The sequence below is a fragment of the Notolepis coatsorum genome (assembly GCF_963971535.1).
Source record: "Notolepis coatsorum genome assembly, chromosome: 19".
NCBI lineage: Eukaryota > Metazoa > Chordata > Actinopteri > Aulopiformes > Paralepididae > Notolepis > Notolepis coatsorum.
In genome coordinates this window covers 32038993-32061965 of record NC_140183.1, presented here as the reverse complement: position 1 = coordinate 32061965, position 22973 = coordinate 32038993, and the positions used below count along the sequence as shown (strand labels likewise).

The 22973-nt window shown below is 40.5% G+C and overlaps 1 protein-coding gene across 1 annotated transcript in view; it reads right to left on the bottom strand.

Annotated features, from left to right (window-relative positions):
* The window catches only part of LOC311246278 (acidic leucine-rich nuclear phosphoprotein 32 family member D-like), a 44605-nt gene that overhangs the window by 15440 nt on the left and 6192 nt on the right, over window positions 1-22973 (bottom strand). Inside the window, exons 2-3 of the mRNA XM_084336413.1 lie at window positions 10644-10793; window positions 8332-8454 (exon numbers count right to left, since the gene is read on the bottom strand). Coding sequence (XP_084192539.1) covers window positions 8332-8454; window positions 10644-10793 — 273 coding nt within the window. The remainder of the gene's footprint in view (window positions 1-8331; window positions 8455-10643; window positions 10794-22973) is intronic.

Sequence of the window (22973 nt, the reverse complement as noted above, 5' to 3'; positions counted from 1 at the left end):
TTACCTTTCAAAAGAGACAAGACTCATGGATGTGCTATAAGTATAAAGTATAATAAATGGCTAATTACATTGGGTATGCAATCGTCAAAAAAAGAAAAATAGCCCCATTTTTGCCCAATCCTTAACTCATTCGGCGCCAGCTATTAGACGGAGCCCGTCATAGCAAGGCCACGCTTTAAAAAGATAGGAGTGTGTCACCTTGTTTGTAGAGCTATAACTATATTCTATATCAGGGGTTCCCAAAGTTGGGGTCGCGACCCCCAGGTGGGTCACGAGCCGCCGCGGGGGGGTCGCCAGATGATAAAAAAAATGAAATAGTTAAAAAAAAAAAGTATTACTTTTTTTTTTTATGCAGTCAGGTCACTGAACTTAGAAGCAGGCCAGGCCAGTGTTTCTAGTTGCACCAGCGCAATAGTTAGATAACCTAGGTGGGGGCCAACCAGGAGATCACTGCAACACAAGTTGGAGAACTATCTCTCTCTCTCTCTCTCTTGCTCTCCCACACACACAAAGGGAGCCGCATGTGATTGGTGGAGGCGGGACCCTTACAAAAAACTGTTGTTGCTAATCATTGACACATGCTAGCCTGTAATAACCCCCCCCCCAGAAAAAATACTTTGCATTTGATATATTGCAAATATATGCCATCACACACACTGGCATTTAAAGGGTTAGAATTATAAAATGAATATGTGGTGTTATGATCAGGGCTGAAGTTGAATAAAAGATTGTATTTTTTATCAATTACAAAAAAATTGAAAATCCATAACAATCTGTGTTGTTGCTAATCATACATATGCTAGCCTGTTTTTTAACAATAATTTGTGATGCCATCACAAACACTGGCATTTAAAGGGTACAAATAAAAAAAATCCTGCACCAGAATGCAGGAAATGAAGTCTTTGTAACAAAAAATGTCCTGCTTAAAAAGTGGCCTGACTGGGGCTATATTTTGCACTATATTTCCTGGGCTGAATGATTTCCCCAGTCCGGCCCTGGTTAAAAGCCTCCAATGTGTATTAGTGTGTGTGCGTTTGAACGTTTGCATGTTTCAACCATACATTTCCATTTATTCCACCTCCTATAATAGTGGGGGTTGCGGCTCTCTGACACCGTTATTTGGGGGTCGCGGCCTGAAAAGTTTGGGAACCCCTGTTCTATATTATAGCTATGGATACAATACTATGGCCCATTTGACATCACCTATCTATCGTTCAATATGTGAAAAAGAATACATTTTTCCATTCATACGTTCCCGTGGTGAATATAAGTATGGTTTTAGAGCGGTCTGGGGTAATTCCCGAAATGCTGAGTTATAGCCTTATATGTCAATTCTACTATAGACGTTGCCGTTTCTTGCCTGTACACGCTATTCTGAAATCAAATCTATATCATAGGTATTATGTTCCATCATGAATGCATGAAAGGGGGGGGGGTCGTTTCTGATTATTTGATTGGTCAGTAACGGCATTCGTATTGAACACTAAAAACGATCAGCCCGATCGGTATAAAAGCATTGCAGGATCAAGCAAAAATTTACGTCAGATAGTCCTTACCTGTGATCGGGAGTAGGGATCAATTTTTTTTGCTCCCGATCCGATCCCGATCATGTGATTTTGAGTATCTACCGATAACGATTTTTCCCGATCCGATCCAAAAAAAATTACATTTTTTTCTCTCGCATTACATTCACCCTGAATGTTGACGTTATCCAGGTGAAAAGTTAACTTCATTCAAGCGAGGCATTGCAACCGGAGTAATCTAAAAACTCTGCCTCCAACCTGCTGCTTCATGAGAGCAATGGTGCCATCGTCTGTAAAAAATCAGGTGACTGCAAGTTCTGCAACTAGTGGATGTCCCTCATCCTTGACATAAATCATTTGATGTATAATTAAATCAAAGGAAATGCGTTTGTTTTGGCAAAATTCTTCTACTCTATGTGACAATAAATAAATGATGATATGCAATTTAAAACCAAAACTAAGGCCTCAGTATGAGTTTAAGACGTGAACATGTTCATGTTTGTTTGTTTTTTTTCCGATCCCGATCTTCTGAAAATCACGTGATCGGCCCCTGATCCCGATCACGTGATCGGATCGGGACATCCCTAATCGGGAGTATTCCAAAAATAATATTCCAATTGTTTGATCGCCATCTGGTACATCCAATGTCCATTTGGTCCACGGCATAACCCACCACAACATATGGATCGGGGATATTTGACGCGCTTCAATGGAACCGGGAGAACCGCTCTACTCGGCCGACAAGGAAAAGTGAAACCGGAGACATTTGGCCGTTCCACAGGCCAAGATACAAGGTTACAAAGGGTGCTCGATACCGCCGTCTAGCTGGAAGTGGCCGGTATTGCACTTTGGCGACCTCAGACTCATTCCATATGGTAACACCAAGGGCCCTGGATGAATAATGAATAAAAATATCTAGGGATTAAGGCTGAGCCCGAACGTTCGAACGTTCGTTCGTATACGGACTTTAATTAATAGGTTCGAACGTTCGGTGAAAAAAAAAAAAAGGCAGGCGCGCGACGTTGAGGCGATGTGAAGCGGCGCGTCCCCCGAGTGCGCTCGGCTCAACCAGTGTGGTCTCTGCCGGGCTGTAGCTGGATACTATTGTCTCAACCAATGCAATAGAACCATTTTGATTGACAGGCGATTCTGCCAATTACGTCACACCGCTTGCACCCGCCTCTGCTGTTACCACCAATCGGCAAGCGTTTAATTATTTTTTTTACTTCCGGCAATACATTTATCTGCTTGCGAGACCGAGAAGCACAACAGAGTGAACAGACTCCGTAGCTCCCCGCTGAGGAAGGATCATTAATGAATACCAGCCTTTTTCGGCCACGGAGCGCGAGCTTCATGGCGGGAGGTGGTTGCGTTGTAAACAACTCTGGCCGAGGGCGGACGGGCGGCAGGCGTGTTGGGAGCCCGGCGGCACCCCGCCGGTGTCTCTCTGTCGTCCCCCGTTCCGAGGTAGACGGTGGAAGGAGCCGAGGCGCGCGCCTCTCCTTCCCGTCGACCAAGAGTGAATACCTGTTATTGAACGTGTAACACTAACTATATAACGTCAATGCCACAAAACGAATGCATTTGTTTATCTAGCCCCTTACGTGACTGCGGTGTGCAAGGGCTATTGTTTATCATAAGTAGGAACTTTATGCAGTACTCAGCAGCTTGTTTATTTTCTTCTGAGTGCTTTGTTTAATTACATGTTTACATGAACAGCCACCACTGTAAACATGTTTTTTCACCAATAGATTATGCAATGCCGCCCTCTGTAGGATCTATAATACAAAAAAATAAAAAATGTAATAAAAAAAAAATGTAATAAAAAAAAAAATTATTAAAGAAATTTACAAAAAACGAACGTTCGAACGTTCGTTCGATAAACCCTGGCGAACGTTCGAACCCTAAAAACAGGGTTCAGGCTCAGCCTTACTAGGGATGCACCGAATATTCGGCCGGCGAAAATTATCGGCCTAAAATGGTTAAAAATGCACTTTCGTCGGAAAGGGTTTTAGCACCGAAAATATATCACCGAATGTAACGTGTTGTTGCAATGACGTAATCAAAACGCGACTACAGACAGTATTTTTGTATGAATGTGTGAATGAAAAAGTAAAACGTTCCTACATCCTGAACGATAGATAATTGATGTTGAATGGGCCATAGTAATGTCAATTTAGCAATACAATTTAAAAAGATATAGCCCTGCAAAGAAGGTGAACATCTCCATAGACAAATAGTGCTGGCAGAGACGCTACAAGGATGAGAATAAGCCATGGCAGATAAAGGGTTAATAATTTTCGGCCTTTGGTTTTCGGCCAACTGTTTCTTATTTTCGGTATCGGTTTTAGCCAAGAATTTCCCATTCGGTGCATCCCTAAAAATATCGAATAGAATAAACGACCAAAACCCAAGAAATCTCGGGTCTGGCGCCCAACGCATGGCGAGTTAACCCGCCTTATCTCGTGTTTGGTCTCCATTGAGTTAAGAGGTTCAAAAGTGCCATAGAATTAAAAAATAATTATGTAGAGTAATCATACAAAAGAATTTAATAAAACATCCAGAGCTTTTAGAAAGGTAAAAAATATATGAATGAATTGTTAATTTGACAAACATTTCAGCTGGACCAAAATTAATGTTGTTGTTTACATGTTGCGCGCATATTGGATAAATAACATGCTGGTGCTCTAGGGCAACATCTAGTGGCTGAATGTCATCTATAGCAGTGGTTCTCAACTGGTCTAGCCTCGGGACCCAACATTTTCCTTAGTCATTAAGTCGCGACCCAAATTTTTGCACCACTATGATTTATATATAAAAAAAAAAAAATGCAGTAATACACAGTCTTTCATGCACTGTTAAAAACATGAAATAAACACAAAAAAGTGCAACAAAAGTGCAACTATGGCTAAAAACCCAATGAAATAAAATAATAATAAATAATATGCTTCTTAGCAGATTTCTTATCTTAACATAACAGACCTAAGTTTGGGGGAACTAATGGGATAACTGGGGTTGCAACAAAAGTGCAACTAGGGCTAAAAACCCAATGAAATTAAATAATAATAAATAATATGCTTCTTAGCAGATTTCTTATCTTAACATAACAGACCTAAGTTTGGGGGAACTAATGGGATAACTGGGGTTGCAACAAAAGTACAACTAGGGCTAAAAACACAATGAAATAAAATAATAATAATAATAATAAATAATATATCCTTCTTAGCAGACCTCTTAGCTTAACATCCCAGGGAACTAATGGGATAACTGGGGATGTTGTTTGCTCCTGACAAGAGTCTCAAAGTCTGGGGTGATGGTAGACAAAGCAACTCTGAGGTCATGCTCAATGTCCAATCTGTTCCTCTGCTTTGTCTTCAGCTGGACCAGAGCTGAGAAGCCACTTTCACAAAGATAGGTAGTGAAGAGAAAAAAAAATATATATATATATATATTTTTACGCACTCCACGACCCACTCAAAATGGCCCCGCGGCCCACTTTTGGGTTGCGACCCACCAGTTGAGGAACACTGATCTATAGCATTAACGTGACTGTTCAATCAAAGCTCCCAACGCTAAAACTGATCCATCCCTGTGAAAATACTACTTAAGACTAGCAGAAGCTGACCCCAAGTCAGTCATAATAACCCTGCCAAGTCCAAACACAAAGGAGCCACAATACCAAACAATACTCAACAAAATACTTTGCAGTGATGGATTTACCCATACATTACAGACACAAACTGAAGACTGAAAAGTTGCAATGCACTTTAAATATGAACCACCAAGTAAACAAACCTCCACATTAAAACAGATATGAAGCTGAAGGGAGACTGGTGACCATGAGATGGGGGGGGGGGGGGGGGGGGGGACACACACACTGCTTCAGGTCGGCCCATACTGGCTCATCACAGATACCTCGTTATCACTATTATATTACAGATACAGGGCATGGCCAGTTTCAAAGAGGTCCAGAAAAAATTTATAACGCACATCCTCCGTTCCTTGGTGCTGAGCCAAACTGTAGAAACAGTAGTACATAGAACAAAGCGGGGCTCGCAACTCACTTTTGATCAAACTACTACGAGTCCAGTTTCAAAGAGGTCCCATGACCTCTGACCTCAAGATATATCAAATAAAGTTTGTTAACCCTTTCACTGCGACAATACAGAAGGTTAACCCTTTCACAAACACACTACAGGTTAACCCTTTCACAAACACACTACAGACGGTTAACAGTCTGTAGTGTGGTGGTGAAAGGTTAACCTTCTGTAGTGTGGTAGTGAACGGGTTAAGATGGACTGACCCATATTGCACTGCATAAATTAATAGAATGAATGGGTCTGAAGCTTCTCAGTGCAGTCAATTGCTGCTGTCTGACCAATAAATACCTAAAACAAACGTAAGCAAGTTGCCAGCTGGAGCCATACACAAGCAATTCAATGGGGTGAGGAGGCATCTAAGAATATGTCCTGCATATCCTTGTATTACTTTCATATTTGAAGTCACTGGTAAATTACTGACAAAATGGTTAATTTGGTCAAAAAGGACGATTTGTAGGGCTGTCTTAAATACTTCGAAGCTTCGTTCGATGGCACAAGCTTCGAACATAAAAAAAAATTCGAAGTAAAAAAAAATATTATATATATATTAACCCATTCTCTGCCACCACTTTGATCATCCTAAACCATTCTCTGCCAGCGCTATTTGTCTATGGAGATGTTCACCTTCTTTGCAGGGCTATAACTTTTTAAATTGTATTGCTAAATTGACATTACTATGGCCCATTCAACATCAATTATCTATCGTTCAGGATGTAAAAACGTTTTACTTTTTCATTCACACATTCATACGAAAATACCGTCTAGAGTATAAATATGTTTTTATCGTTTTCTGCAGTATTTCATAGAACGTGAGATATAGGCATAAATGCATATATTAGATTATCAAATGCAGTTTGATACCGATCCATGCTATATTAAAAATGTCAACTGTATATGGTCCTAAACGTCATGACTGATCATCTGCGGGTGAACAGAGAGGGGGGGGGGGGGGGGGGGGGTCGTTTATAATTCTGTGACCGACGTTAAATGATTTATGTAATATGGGTGATATCTTGATCAGAGCAGTTTGTATCGAAAATGATAAAGAAAAACGCTGAAACTCACGTCAGTCTCCTCGTACCGTTGGGTGATGAGAGTGGAACAAACAGATCCCAGTTATGTGGTGGGGATCGAGGCGATCCAGTTCCGGTTTGTATAATACTAATATACGCCCAAATCATGTTGTTTATTGAGTTATGGCAACGATCCATGTCCACGGTGTGTGGATTGAGTCCCGGGACGATAAACGAGTGGCCGGACGGAATAGGGAGACGCACCGGGGTCACAGAGATCGACATCCGGTTTGGAAACTCGCCGATCGGCCACCAGGTGGCTGTATTGAAGCGTTGCAGAGTTGTGATGGCTCCCGCAGCATATGACAAGGCTCCATGGGTGAAATATGAATTCCATGAGGAAAATATGAAATATGAACTTGAAACACGCTGTACAGCGATATTGGCAGACAACGCATGGCGGGCAATAACGCTGAACAGCGATATTGGCGGGTAATGGGTTAATTATAATATATTTTAAAAAATATATATATAATTTATCTTATGTTGTGGGACTTGTACAGCATTTTGGTAAACTTTGTTGTTTTTAAATGTGCTCTATAAATAAAGTGGATTGGATTAATTAATTAAGTAGCCCCTTTCGTGACTGTGACGCAGCCAACAAGGTTTCACTCGGCTGCGCTGCCTGGGTGCAGTGGGGCTGCTCTCACAGCCAACGACATGACATATAATTATGTTGCAACCTTCGTCTATCAAGCAAACAATTATATTATATGTAATTTATAATTATATCAGACAATGCACCTACAAAAGCAGATGATTACTTATTTTACTTATTTTTTTACTTACAGAAGATTATTTATAGAGCACATTTAAAAACAACAAAGTTTACCAAAGTGCTGTACAAGTCCCACAAGATAAGATAAAAATATCTATATATATATTATAATTCGTTTTTATTTTTTTTTAAGCTTAGAATTAAAATCAAAGATCTGCCCCGAAGCTTCGATTGCCAAAAAAAGCTTCGAAGGTCAGCCCTAACGATTTGTGATAGAAAAATGCAATTTTTTCCATGAAACCAGCTTCTACGCATGTGCCATCCAGTGGTTTCTGCCACAGAGCCCTTAGTTACCATGGCATTGGTAACTACTTTATTCCCAGCTTTTTGGCAGAGACGGTGATTCAAAAACTCACATTTCAGCAAAAAATGCAGTCAATTATAATTTTACTCAACATAAAATCGCATTTACCATTTTCTTTTTATTATGGTCTTACCAGAGGCTCCACTATGATCCATCTCCTCGTTATACAGACCGTCTCTGGTCATAGCAGCCAGTGGTCTTACCAGAGGCTCCACTATGATCCATCTCCTCGTTATACAGACCGTCTCTGGTCATAGCAGCCAGTGGTCTTACCAGAGGCTGCACTATGATCCATCTCCTCGTTATACAGACCGTCTCTGGTCATAGCAGCCAGTGGTCTTACCAGAGGCTGCACTATGATCCATCTCCTCGTTATACAGACCGTCTCTGGTCATAGCAGCCAGTGGTCTTACCAGAGGCTGCACTATGATCCATCTCCTCGTTATACAGACCGTCTCTGGTCATAGCAGCCAGTGGTCTTACCAGAGGCTGCACTATGATCCATCTCCTCATTATACAGACCGTCTCTGGTCATAGCAGCCAGTGGTCTTACCAGAGGCTCCACTTTGCTCATCTCCTTGATCTTGTTGCCGCTTAAGTTGAGGTAGGTCAGGTTGGGACACTTCTCAGCCAGTGTGTCCAGACCGCCAGTGATGAGGTTGTCACTGAGCTCCAGCTGGATGGAGAAGAGAAAGGGGAGAAGTTAAAAACCCCAAAACAATGCAGATTTATTTTACACAAAGAAATCACCATTTACAGTGAGCACAAAGATATAAAGGTTTTAACCAACTATATTTATCAGCAAATGCTTATTTGAAGCTAGGGTAGAAGATGTAGCCTTACAAAAGATGTTGTACAAATTATTAACAGTGTGTTTATATCTCTTTGATTGATGTGATACACAAAGAATGTAAACAAAGCTTACCAATCAGCCAATCACAACGTGAGGTCTGACCTCAACAGGGGTAGAATTCAAAATAACTCTGATATTGTTCCAATTATTTTCAGCCTTGATTAATATTTTACACCCCCACCACCCCAAATATTCTCACATGGGAAGCCCACGCTTGGGGAAAGGGATTCTAGTGGTCTCACCTTTAGAGTCACAGTATTGTAATATTGTGATTCATTACCTTTTTCAACTGCAAATTATGTCCCCAACGGAAAACTTTGTTAACATCAGCAATAAAAATATATATAAATCATCCGTTTGATCTACTAATATAATATTTTCAGTCCGTTCATCTCATTGTCTCCCTCATTGGCCTTTGACCAAGGCCCTATTCCCCGTACCTGGTTCAACTAAGTCGATCAAAAGAATTTTCAAATATTCTGTCCCATCCCTAGTTACAATATCACAATAACGTGTGAGCGACAGTGATACAATTAAACAATCCAGATTCAGATTCCTCGTAATTCATATCCACAATCCATGCATAAAGACGCTTCAGTAGTGTGTGTCGTGACTCGCGAGCGCCGTATCCGTATAACTATGACGTACATTATTTAGGACAAAGTAAATCCATAGGCTGAATATGATTTATTATCAGCATTTTAGGTCTATTATTTTACAAAAAGCCCCCTCTAGGGCGGTCAGGTGGCGTAGCGGAGATTGCGTTTGTCACCAACGCCGGAGATGCTGGATTCGCGTGTTCAAATCCAGCTCCCGGCGTTGTCACCAGCTTGGCTGGCCGTTCACACTAATACAATTGGCAGTATTAGAGGGTGGGAAAGCTGGCGGGTGGGTCCTGGGCGTTGTGGACAGCGACCCCTACAGTTCGGTCGGGGCGCCTGCTCAGCGGGGGTAGGATCTGGAGAGAGGTAGTGCGGCCTCCCACACGTTACACTCTCCCAGTGACAATCTGCGCGGCCAGGCTGGCTGCCGGCAGGCTGCACATGCGTCGAAGGAAAGCATGCGACAGTCTCCGGCCTCTCGGACCAACAGTAGGGGAAAGTGCGCAACAACCAGGAAGGGTGGGAGGGAAGAAAAATCGGAAAAAGGAGGGGGAAAAAAGTTAATAAAAGTTATCCTGAAAAGTATCCGGCTAACTCAGTTAGCCAGGTATGAGGAACAGGGCCCTCTATGCGAATACCAACGCAGTTGTGAGATTTGCGAATCTGATTGGCCACTGACGTTTCTGGTCATGTGACATGTGCGCCCAATCGCGTGACGAGCTGTGTCTTTGCCCATTTCCGCGTCGAACAGCCTGCAAACTACCTGGCGTTCTATCGCCATGCTCTAAGACAAACTCTAACATTAACCAACTTCGAAAGAGTGCCTAAGCGTAACCGTCGAAAGAACTTGCCGTCACGCTCTAAGACAAAGTCTAACCTTAACCAACTTCGAAAGAGTGCCTAAGCTTAACCGTCGAAAGAACTTGCCGTCACACGATTGGTGCACATGTCACATGACCAGAAACGTCAGTGGCCAATCAGATTAGCAAAACGCACAACTGCGTTGGTATTAGAATATAGAGAGCTGAGAGCTGAGCCTGGCTCCTCCTAGGTTGTTACTTTGTCCTTGTATGCCTTATTTTTGTAATCTGCTGCGCTTTTTTCTTTTATTATGAATTACTATCTGAACCCCTGCACTTATTTGTATTTGCACTATTATATTTAGTATATGTATTTATTTTTTGCTCTATGCTTTTATCTGTGAAGCACTTGGGTACATTCACACAGTTGTAAATGTGCTATATATAAATAAAGAAAGTTGATTGCTATAACTTTTTTTTGCAATAAAACAGGTTTGTCAAGCAAAAAAAAATATCGTTTTTTTTCTTTGCATCACTGTATCGATGTAATATCAGCAGGCAAAGTATCGCAATGTATTGCTGTAAGGATTCTACCCTCACCCCTACTCACCTTTCGTAGTTTTGGCAGTTTGGGGAGCTTGGCGAGGGACGACAGACCCACGTTGACCATGCTGAGCAGCTCCAGGCTGGTGTACTCTTCCGACAGGCCCTCCACCTCACCATCGCTGGACTGACAGTTATCCACCACCAGCTCCGCTACCTGCAGAGACACTTCAGTCGTTAGCCATGGTGTTGTAATCAAATAAAGAAACGTTGGGTAAACTACGAATTTCAGTCAACGATCATGAATAATCACCAACAGGGCTTTCCCTAAACAATTGTATAGGGGCGCAGCGCAACCATGTGGTTTAAAACTAAATAAATAATAAATATTTTTTATTATTTTGGCAGTGAAAGCTTTGGGCCAGCTTAGAAACAGATGTGCCATTGTCTAATATATAATTGCCCGGTCCTCTATTCCAGGGGATCCAAAAGTGGGGGTCGCGAGCCGCCGCGGGGGGGGGTCGCCAGATGATTTAAAAAAATTACATTTTAAAAAAAGAAAAAAGAAAATCCATCAAAATCAGTGTTGTTGCTAATCATACATATGCTAGCCTGTTTTTTAACAATAATTTGTGATGCCATCACAAACACTGGCATTTAAAACTTTGTGCGCCATTCACGTTGTACAACGTGTTTCAAGTTCATGCGAATTCTGCCAATACACGGCGTACGACGTTATTGAGATCATATTTCCGCCATGTTATTCATATTTCCCTCACGGAGCCTTGTCTGATGCTGTGGGACTCGGCACAACTCTGCAACGCTTCAATACTGCCACCTGGTGGATGATCGGCGAGTTGCCAAACCGGAAATGCCCGGTTGGATCTCGGTGCGTCTCCTAAATCCGTCCGGCCACTCGCATATCATTGCAGGACTCTCTAGACACACACCGTGGATATGGATCGCTGCCATAACTCAATAATCGACATGATTTGGGCGTGTATTAGTATTATACAAACCGGAAATGGATCAACTCGATCCCCATCAAACTGGGATCTTTTTGCTCCAGTATCATCGCCCAACGGTAAGAGGAGGCCGCCGTGACTTTCAGCCTGTTTGTTTATTATGATCCATGCAAACTGCTCTGATCTATATATCACCCATACTACATAAAGCATTTAACGACGATCACGGAATTATAAACGACCCCTCCGTCCATCCGCGCATGATCAGTCATAACGTTTAGGACCATGTACAGTTGACATTTTTTATATAGCGTGGATCAGCAACAAATGGCATTTGATAATCTATATATGCATTTATGCCTATATCTCACGTTCTAGGAATTACTGCAGAAAACGATAAAAACATATTTATTTTCGTATGAATGTGTGAATGAAAAAGTAAAACGTTCCTACATCCTGAACGATAGATAATCGATGTTGAATGGGCCATAGTAATGTCAATTTAGCAATACAATTTAAAAAGTTATAGCCCTGCAAAGAAGGTGAACATCTCCATAGACTTACAGTACTGGCAGAGAATGGTATAAGATGCTGAAACTCTGTGGCAGTTAATGTGTTAAAGGGTACAAATAAAAAAATTCCTGCACCAGAATGCAGGAAATGAAGTCTTTGTAACAAAGAATGTCCTGGTGGGGGACCCCCCAGACCCCCTGCTTAAAAAGTGGCCTGACTGGGGATATATTTCGCACTATATTTCCTGGCCTGAATGATTTCCCCAATCTGGCCCTGGTTAAAAGCCTCCAATGCTTATTATTGTGTGTGTGCGTTTGAACGTTTGCATGTTTCAACCATACATTTCCATTTATAAAAAAAAGTTTTAAAAACAGACTTTTTTTTTACCTCCTCTCCGCTCTCCGACACGTTATTTCGGGGGTCGCGGCCTGAAAACTTTGGGAACCCCTGCTCTATTCCACTGGGTGTGTGTGTGTGTATGTATGCATGCATGCGTTTGTATTCAATGTTTAACTACTGTGTAACCTTCTACGCTGTAGTTAAATAAATAACTTGTGTTTGCTATTTTATTGAAATAATATTTTTAAGTTGCAGGAAATTACAGAAAATGGCTCTCTTTATTGCAATATTTTCCCCCCTCATGGACAGCCCATGGAAAGGGTGGCGATGTTGTTCAGACATGAAGGCCATTTCAACCAATCAGAAAAGGTTGAACGCTCACTACACTTCCTGCTTAAAAACAACAAAGTTACCATCTTTAAATACCTCGCGTTAGCCATTTAGCCAACGTAGCATTTATTTTTCAGCAAAGAAAGTGCAATAAAAGTGCAATAAACAAAACGGATACATTCACCGTGTGTTCTGCCTCTCATTTGTTGATTAAACAAAACCTACATCAACACAATTTACCACCAAGAGCGGATAGTTTAGTCTCACAAAAAGATCTCCGGCGTTGTTAGCTACATGCTAATGTGAACATTCTCTATGTATAGTTAGCATCGAGGCTAGCTGAGGCTAGCATCGGCGATTTTGTTAGCTTACATCAGGGGTGCCCAACCTTTTTTGAACCAAGATCTACTTTTTAATTTACCACCTAGCCAAGAGCTACCAGCCAAAATTGTATATTGTAAGCAGTCATTTGAGGCTTTATAAAAGCAGCATAATGAACACAAATCTGTCAGTGCCGAGTCCGACCTCATCTTAAATAACAAACAGCATTGCGTGTTGTAGTTAACAAGGAGAGACAGAGTTGATTTAGCAAAAAAAAAAAAATATTAATCAAGATCTACTTGAAATCAGCCCGCGATCTACCTGTCGATCGCGATCGACTGGTTGGGCACCACTGGCTTACATGCTAACGTAATAATGTGGTAACGTTAACGCTAGTAGAATGAATGGATGCAAACGTTATTTAACACATTGCAGAATGGGTACAATACAATACGGCTCAATACAAACAATTGTTAAGGGGATGCAGTCTGGACTGGGTTCCTTATAACTAGGGCTGCACGATTAATCGATTTTTAATCGCGATTTGGAAAATGCAATTATCAAATCGCAAAAAAAAATGCATTTTTTTTACTTATTTAAAAAATACATTTAACCAGGAAGTCCCATTGAGATACAAGATCGGTTTGGGAGAGGAAGGTAAGGGGTTTTAGATTGTGTGTTGTGAAGTTTAGACTTCAGAGAGGGAGAGTAAAGTACAGAAAAAAAAGGTACCGTTGGGTACCGCCGTACCGGTATCGATTCCCAGGTAAAAATAAAAATGTTCAGGCTCGGTGTCGCGAAAAGACCCACCGCGTAGGCCAGATGCATTTTTTTATTTTACAATAAACCTTTGTGGGACTGCTTTTTTTTATTAAAATCGCAAATGTAATCGCAATCGCAATATCTGTCAGAAAAATCGCAATTCGATTTCCCAAAATCGTGCAGCCCTACTTTAACAACAACTTGACAACACGTGAGCTTAGTTTAGCCGCAGCTACAGGTTTACTCTGGTCAGGTCAGGAATGCGACAACAGACATCAGTCGATCACAACACTCTTCAACACAGACGATACGTTTCGAACAAAAGTTTGTTACAATCATTTTCATATACCGCTACTTGGGACAGCTCTGCTGTAAACACTGGTGTAGCTGGCTCTGCTCTAATCGCTCTACCCCGGGCTTGGTTGCTAACTTGCTATTGTTTGCGACAGTCTGCCGTAAACATGGGAAATAATTGCGACAGCTCTGCTGTAGACACTGGGAATAACCTCGGTTGCTATGCCCACACGCACCCACTGTAACCGGGATATGCGCAAAACTTCACCCTGGACTCCGGTTTTCAAAGACCGCGGTTGCAGTGTAGCAAAACCCCGGTTGTGTGTGGGCGAACAGTGCAACTGCGCTGCGCACATACAATCACAGTTACATTAAACCCAGCGCTCGTGTAGACAGCCCCTCAGACTCATGGCAAGTGCCTGAAGAGTCGTTTCTTACCCAAAAACACAAGTCTCACACTGAGCGTGAGATGTTGACAGATTGTTATTATACGTGTCTGACAACATTAGGTAAAAGGATCCCTAGAGATACTTTCGTGTTGTTTACGTTTAGCTTCTTGCCATATGAAATCCGTTTTATTTTTTTCCAAATTCCATTTATTTTTTTCCAAATTCCGTTTTTTCCGTTTTAATATTTCAGAATTCTGTAATTTGCTTTGTACGCTCATTTTACCATCAGAAATAGTGTCTAATAAGTGGGAATGAATAAATGTCCACAATTTAATAAGGTATAACAGTCCATTTAACTCTTTCAGTGCCACTCACGAGATTTCTCGTGTTTTTTTATAGGTGGTTGCTAGCCACTCACGAGATTTCTCGGAATTATTATTATTTTTTTTTTTTTGCGATCTGAAAAATTATTGCATCACCCGAGCCTACCCGAGTATTGCCGAGCTGCGCCGGTGATCACTGTGGAAAAAAGCGCCCCCTGTCGTCTCCCAGATGACATAAGTGATTTTGGAATGGACTCAATGAAAATGAAGGGGAAAAAAATCCGGTACTCCACATTTTCCAGTTCACTGATCCAGCCGGGGTTACTAGAGTTCATTCTGGAGCCTCAGATCCCCGCGGATCATGGAGATCCACTGTGTCGCATTGGATCCATGTATCGATTTTTTAGAATGGTGATCAGGAATTGGAATATACCAGTTGGATACCATCTGATGTCAGGTAAGGACTCTATGTTATCAGTGGTAGGATAATCAGAGTAAGTTTGATGAAGTTATAAGCTGTTTTGTGAAATGTCTTCTTTCGGTTTCACTGTAAAACTGACAAAATCAACGGAGCGATTATCCGTGCGCGGCCGTAATGTGCTTGCGTGCACGTATAATATTGATCATCTAGCGTTTATTTGAAAACGATTCATAAAAAGGCCGACGAATATCAACGTTGTGGAATATTCCATTAAAAGACGATTTTCATAGAATGCTCCAGAATGAGCTGTTTTTTATATCAAAACGGGGGCTTTTCTAACTGCTCTGAAACGGAAACGACGCGATAAAAAACCAATCTGTCTTCACAGCACTGACTGGAAAATAGTCTTTGATAATGCGATGGGCAGATTAGACACATAGCCATAATTTAAAACATAGATTAGGCAATATTTTTTTTTTTTGATCCACTTTTTCTCCCATTTTTCTATATTTTTCTCCCATCCCAATTTCGTATCATCCAATTCAACCCTCCCCTGTCACGAACGCTGTTTCTTGCCTCCCACAAGCCGGCTGCAATGTGGACTAAGTCATACATAGCACAAGTCCCCTCCGGTACTTGAGGTAACAGCAGTCGCATCTTTTCACCTGCGCAGCTCGACCTCTCAGTGTCGAGGAGTAACGCGTGGGAGGCTCACGCTGCCCCCGACACTTCCTGATTCTACTGCGCAGGCGCACCAACCGACTTGTAGGAGTCGCTTGTTCACAACGTTCGATCCCCACCCTTCAGTTTTTCCCTCCCCGTAATACGGCCAATGTGTATTACTGCGGACGACCAGCCAAACTGAAAAACAATGTGGAGAGCTGGATTCGAACACGCGAATCCTAGCGTCTCCACACTGGTGGCGAGTGCCTTAGACCACTACACCACCTAGCCGCCCTTTAGGCAATATTAACGTTAACATTGGCGCCGATGGTGGCATTCAAGCGGTAAAACGGAAAACCAGGCGTGGCACTGAAAGAGTTAACGGGCTGTCTTAAATACTTCGAAGCTTCGTTCGATGGGCATGGGATTCGAATATGAAAATAAAATTCGATTATTAAAAAAAATATATATATATATTTTTGCAAAATCAACTCTGCCTCTCTTTGTTAACTACAACAAGCAATGCTGTTTGTTATTTAAGATGAGGTCGGACTCGGCACTGACAGATTTGTGTTCATTGTGCTGCTTTTATAAAGCCTCAAATGACGGCTTACAATATTTCATGAAAGCAAAGTGTTTTGTTTGTCTAAGATTTAAAAAGGTTTAAACTTTACAGCACTGACAAAGTTGAACAAAGTGCTGTACAAGTCCCACAACAAAAAATAAAAAATAAATTAATTAATTAATTAATTTTTGATTTTTTTTATAGTTGATTCCATTTTTATTGCTCAATTCCGCGATTCCGTCCGCGGATTCGCCGTGATCGCGGATTCCATATGGCTCTACCGTCTCTGTTCTAAGATCCCAGGTCAACACAATAACTTTAGCTAATAACATTACCTCCACTCTGACTGCAGCAGGTCACCCCACTCTTGGAACAGCATTTTTCTTTAGGAAAATTTGCACAATTGTACAGCCCTGACACAATTTATTTTATAATTATATTCTATTGTGCTTCTATTTTAATTTAGTTTATATTCCATTTTATTCTGCCGTAATTGTAAACTACTTGGCAGTTGGCAATAAAGACCTTTCAGATTCAGAAAGGTGCTCTGGTCTAGGATTTCTTCTTCTCTAGTCAAAATGGTCACAGACCCTATGGTGCAGTGTATGAACAGGAGTGTTTTCATCCATTTATAGCACAACTAGCCACAACTTCAGCGTGTCCCTATCCAACAATACACAATTTGGATATGTACAGAACCAGTGTTGCACCTGAAATGTGACCACAGCTGCTGAACTAAAGAATCCACTCCCTCCCCTTCAAACAGCCTTGTAAATGTGACGTGCAGTCATGAAAAGGTTGTTCATAAACTCATTTGAAATGCTCAGTCTTTTCTATAATTAGAAATAGAAACTATATTATATCCAGGTCAATTCACACACTTGTGACTTTGTGAGTAAAGCATATAAAACAAGAAACTTAGCGTTCAGCACAATAATTATTATATCAGATTCATTATTATAAAAGTCTTCAATACCACTGCTACGCCGATGACAGTTATACATTCACTCCCCTCCCGACACCACTGCTGCTGCTACTATTGCCCTCTCCTCCTGCCTCTCTGAAATAAAAATCTCGATGAACCACAACCTTCTCCAACTCAATAGCACTAAAACTGAAATCCTTGTAATGGGCACACCTCACCTTCTCCATAAAACCCTGACTGCTCCATATCCATCAACAACCACTCTATCCTCCCCTCCCCCACAGTGAAAAACGTGGGTGTTCTTTTTGACCCCAACTAGACGGTAGGGCTGCACGATTTTGGGAAATAATCTAATTGCGATTATTCTGACAGATATTGCGATTGCGATTTGCGATGCGATTATAACATATTTAAAAAAAAATTTACAAGAAGAATGTTGCTGCTTTCTGTAGTCGGGTCCCAACTGCAAAATTACTGTATTACCCTGTATTATACACTTTTACTGTCATGTAGACTATTCTGCTTTGTGTTTACATGTGATGTATTGTATACATGCACATTTATTATGTTCTTGTGTGATGTATCGCACATTTTATTGCTGTGTGATGTATTGCAAATGTTATTGCTGTCATCTTGGCCAGGTCTACCTTGCAAAGGAGATCTTGTATCTCAATGGGACTTCCTGGTTAAAAAAAAAAAAAAATTGCAGGCTTGGCGATTTGATAATTGCATCATTCCAAATCGCGATTTCGATTAAAAAACGATTAATCGTGCAGCCCTACTAGACGGTGGGCCGAAGGTCTCTAGAGGCTTCCGTTAATGAAATGATTGATCTGGTTAAACAGACTATATGTTATTGTAATATGAACTACATAATATACTATAATAACACATTTCCGTTTGTTGGCAACGGTTGTTGGGTCATATCTTTATGAAATTAATGTGTTGATAAGATAAAAACTACCTACGTTTGTGAAAAGGGGCGTTGCTGCGGAACCAATCAAAACGCGTTACAACGTCAGGTGACTTGATTTCTCCCAATGACATTCCTCAAGCTCCGGAAACTAGGAAGTAAATTTGCGACTCGTCTGTTGACAACACTGGATTTAGCTCTGCATCGGTAAGCTCTCAATACTCATATACATTACTATTGAAATGCATTTTTACTTAACTCTACAGCATTATTCAAACGTGATAGGAAGTTATGAGTCATCAGCTGTTTATATGCATCCGTTTTGACTTCCGATTACACATTGGAAAATATTGTAGCCAGCTCACAGACTAACGTTACGTTAGCATTTTAACTTTCTCAGATAGCAATCTAACATTACGTTAGTGTAAATCAAACAACTCTAACCCAATACTAATAATAGTAACTTGTTTCACATTCTTGCTGTGTGTTACACTATGGTACTATAGCGGTATGTGTTGTTGCCTGTGACGTTGTACTGCTACATCTATTTATGATATACCAGATTTGTAAATACAGTACTGTTTGTCACAAGACGTTGTCACAACAGTTACATATGTACAAAATATACTGTCTCATAAATATACTCTTCCAATATATAAATATACATATAAATATATTGTTTTAGATGCTGTTGTCACTATGAATTACAAATGGGGGGCCCTGATGTAAACAAGACAAACGTCTTTCTCTGGTCTGCATCCCCTTAACAATAGTTTGATATTGGATGGTCCCTGTGCTGTTGTTTACTGTCTATCTGTATGTCATGTATGTAATATGTTATGATGAATTGAAAATGGGGGACCCTGATGTAAACAAGATGAAAGTCTTTCTCTGGTCTGCATCCCATTAACAATTGTGTGTATTGAGCTGTACTGTACTGTACCCATTCTGCAATCTGTTAATATGATGAATAACGTTATCTATTGTAGTAACAATGTTCCAAAATGTATTGATTGTTTTTCTGTTTCCCCAGATGCTCAACCCTGGACCACACGACAGATATATTCTAGGCCTAATTAAACCTAGCCTGAGGGTTCTATAGTAATCAATAGGGGTGCACCGATATATCGGTCGGGTATCGGTATCGGCCGATAAGTGCCTTGTTGACTGCTATCGGCCTATCGGCCGATAAGCTCAAATGTGCCGATAGCAGTCGCCGATAACTAACCATCCATTTGTGTAGCGTCAAAAGGCAAAAAAAAAATTCACTCGCGACCTACCTGCACAACGCCCGCCGTCCCCCCCACACACACACAAGCTACTGCATCAAAGTTACTATTTATGATTAACAAGGCATTCGTTTTGTGGCATTAACGTTATATAGTTAGTGTTACACGGACAATAACATCAGCATATTATTATTACCCATAGCAGCAAGGCATTACTCCGAGTCCGTTCATAGCCGGGAGGCAGAAGACTAACGTTACTGGTGAAAATGTGATTTACGTTGGAATACTCCTTTGCCAACTTGCTGTACTTTGCTTGCAGGTCTGCAGCCATTATTACTTTATTAAGAATAGCCCCAACTTTAGCCAACGTAACGTTATGGCTAAACCTTTAACATTAGTTAACCCTAGCTTTCGGTTAGCTGTTCAATGTTAATAACACAACCAAGCGAATCCATCAGAGCTCCCCATCAACACCGCTCTGTCGGGAGGATGGCATTTAAGAAAGTATCTGCTGTTAAAATGACACAAACATTCGTTTTGTGGCATTAACGTTATTATAGTTAGTTACACGTTCAATTACATCAGCATAGTATTTACCCGAAGATAGCAAGCAAGCCGTGCATAGCTCGGTTACATTCCGTTGCTCATTCCGTACCCAACTACACATTCTGCAATCTGTTAATAAAGTTTTCAACCAGACAAATGTATAGAAAGGCTTTGTTTTATTATAAAATTTGTTGCAGTAAAATCATTCTGTCTCGTTTGGCCATCCTGTGGAGCGCGCTGGTCGGCGGGCACTGCCGGGCAGCTAACGTATTAGCTTGTTGTGGTTCTAAGTTTGACTCGCATTCTCGCAAGCAGATCAATGGCGGCATGCCCGGAAGTAGAAAAATGAATAAACGCTTGGTGGTAAGCAGGAGGTGGGTGCTAGCGGTGTGGCGTAATTGGCCGAATCGACTGTCAATCAAAATGGTTCCATTGCATTGGTTGAAAGCTCTGGTTGAGAGAATAGTATCCCGCTGCAGGCCGCCAGAATGGTTCCATTGCATTGGTTGAAAGCTCTGGTTGAGAAAATAGTATCCCTCTGCAGGCCGCCAGACGATACTGGGAGAGGGATCAGTGATACCATAAACATATTTCTTGATGTTTCCTTTTTTAAGTAAGTAAAGAGGCCTACAAATACAAACACACATACAAATATACAGTAGTTTCATTAAAAAAATTAAAAAAAATTAAAAAAAAAATTAAAAAAAAAATTAAAAATACTTATTTTTTGCCACAATTATCGGTATCGGTATCGGTATCGGCCGATTGTGTTAGTTGAACAATCGGTATCGGTATCGGTGGCCAATTTTCATATCGGTGCACCCCTAGTAATCAATCATGCAAGCTCAAAGATTGAGCTCTTGAGGTGACTGCTCTATATCAAGAACCATCAGAGTGGCAACTGCAGGACCTGTATTTCCCAAAACAATGAATATCATGATTGAATGAGAGGCCATGGTAAACAGCACAGTGAATAAACAATGTGCAGTCCCTTTATATATTGTTCTGGATAGAAGTGGGGCCAGGCTAATCTGCAACTACTGCAAGAGCTCAACTTTTGAACAAGGATGGTCTCACATAAGCTGTCCGGGGACGACTCACACAGCTCTCTACTCTCTGGGCCCTGGACTGGACACCCCTCCACTGTACTAGTTACACATTACACACATACAAATGACAATAACACTATGTAACAACCATCAAATGCACTCACAGCACACACATCCACACGCACACACTCACTATTAAACAAACAACTGACTGCAGCACCCACTTTAGAACACCTAAACACACTTTATATTTATTGGCAAAGAATTTGCACTACAACCCATACCTCATTACACCTTACTGTAAATTGTACCTCATCCCATTTCTGCATTGTACTGTATAGTATATTGTATTGTAACTCAGTTACTTTTCTACTCTGCATTGTACATTGTATGTATATATTGAACAATTGTCCATTGTATGTATATATTGAACAATTGTCTACGTACTTGACTTCTATTTTATACTTATCTATTTTTATCTAGCACAATCTCTGGAGCAAAACAGAAAGAAGCATTTTATATAAAAGTATTCTGTACTTCTGTATGACAACTAATAAAGAAACTTGAACATCAAAAAATCAACATTCTGTTCTCTATGCCAGGCTAGATCTGACCTTGACTCATGTTACAGGATTAATACACACTTTATACACAAATTGCATATAGCATTCTCTTTGGTAGCATTCATTCTGTGTTTATTGTGTCATACTGGGGAATAATATTAATATTATTATGTCCTATTGGGGACATAATTTAAAATTCTGAGCAATTCGATCGTTTTTTTTATGGAGAGGACGTCTGACATTAATTGAAAACTGTATTAACAGATTGCAGAATGGGTACAATACAGTACAGCTCAATACACACAATTGTTAAGGGTATGCAGACCAGAGAAAGACTTTCATCTTGTTTACATCAGGGTCCCCCATTTTCAATTCATCATAACATATATGACATACATGACATACAGATACAGTAGGCCTACTGCTACATCTATACATTTAATTATGGCATACCAGATTTGCAAATACAGTACTGTTTATGATACAAAGAGTCCAGAAAAGTATAAAACAATTGCAGATGGGATGCAGACCAGAGAAAGACGTTTGTCTTGTTTACATCAGGGTCCCTCATTTGTAATTCATAGTGACAACAGCATCTAAAACAATATATTTATATGTATATTTATATATTGGAAGAGTATATTTATGAGACAGTATATTTGCAGTCCAGAGAAAGACTTTCGTGAGAGACCAACAAAGTGAGGTATGTAAAAACTTGGAATCAAATTGTGGTCGTAGATCTAACGTTAATATCACATTAACAATCTAATGGCTAGAAAGCTCACCTGACGTCGATATGGCTTAATACAGTGCGAAATACAATCTTATAGTAAGAAACAAAACACAAGTTGAACATAGTTTTGAACGTTTTATTACAATAGTATTTAGGTAGAGCCATATGAAAATCCGTTTTATTTTTTTCCAAATTCCATTTGATTTTTTTCCAAATTCCGTTTTTTCCGTTTTAATATTTCAGAATTCTGTATTTTGCTTTGTACGCTCATTTTACCATCAGAAATAGTGTCTAATAAGTGGGAATGAATAAATGTCCACAATTTAATAAGATATAACAGTCCATTTAATAGGGCTGTCTTAAATACTTCGAAGCTTCGAAGCTTCGTTCGATGGGCATGGGATTATATGAAAATAAAATTTGATTATTAAAAAAAAAAAAAATCTATATATTTTTGCAAAATCAACTCTGCCTCTCTTTGTTAACTACAACAAGCAATGCTGTTTGTTATTTAAGATGAGGTCGGACTCGGCACTGACAGCTTTGTGTTCATT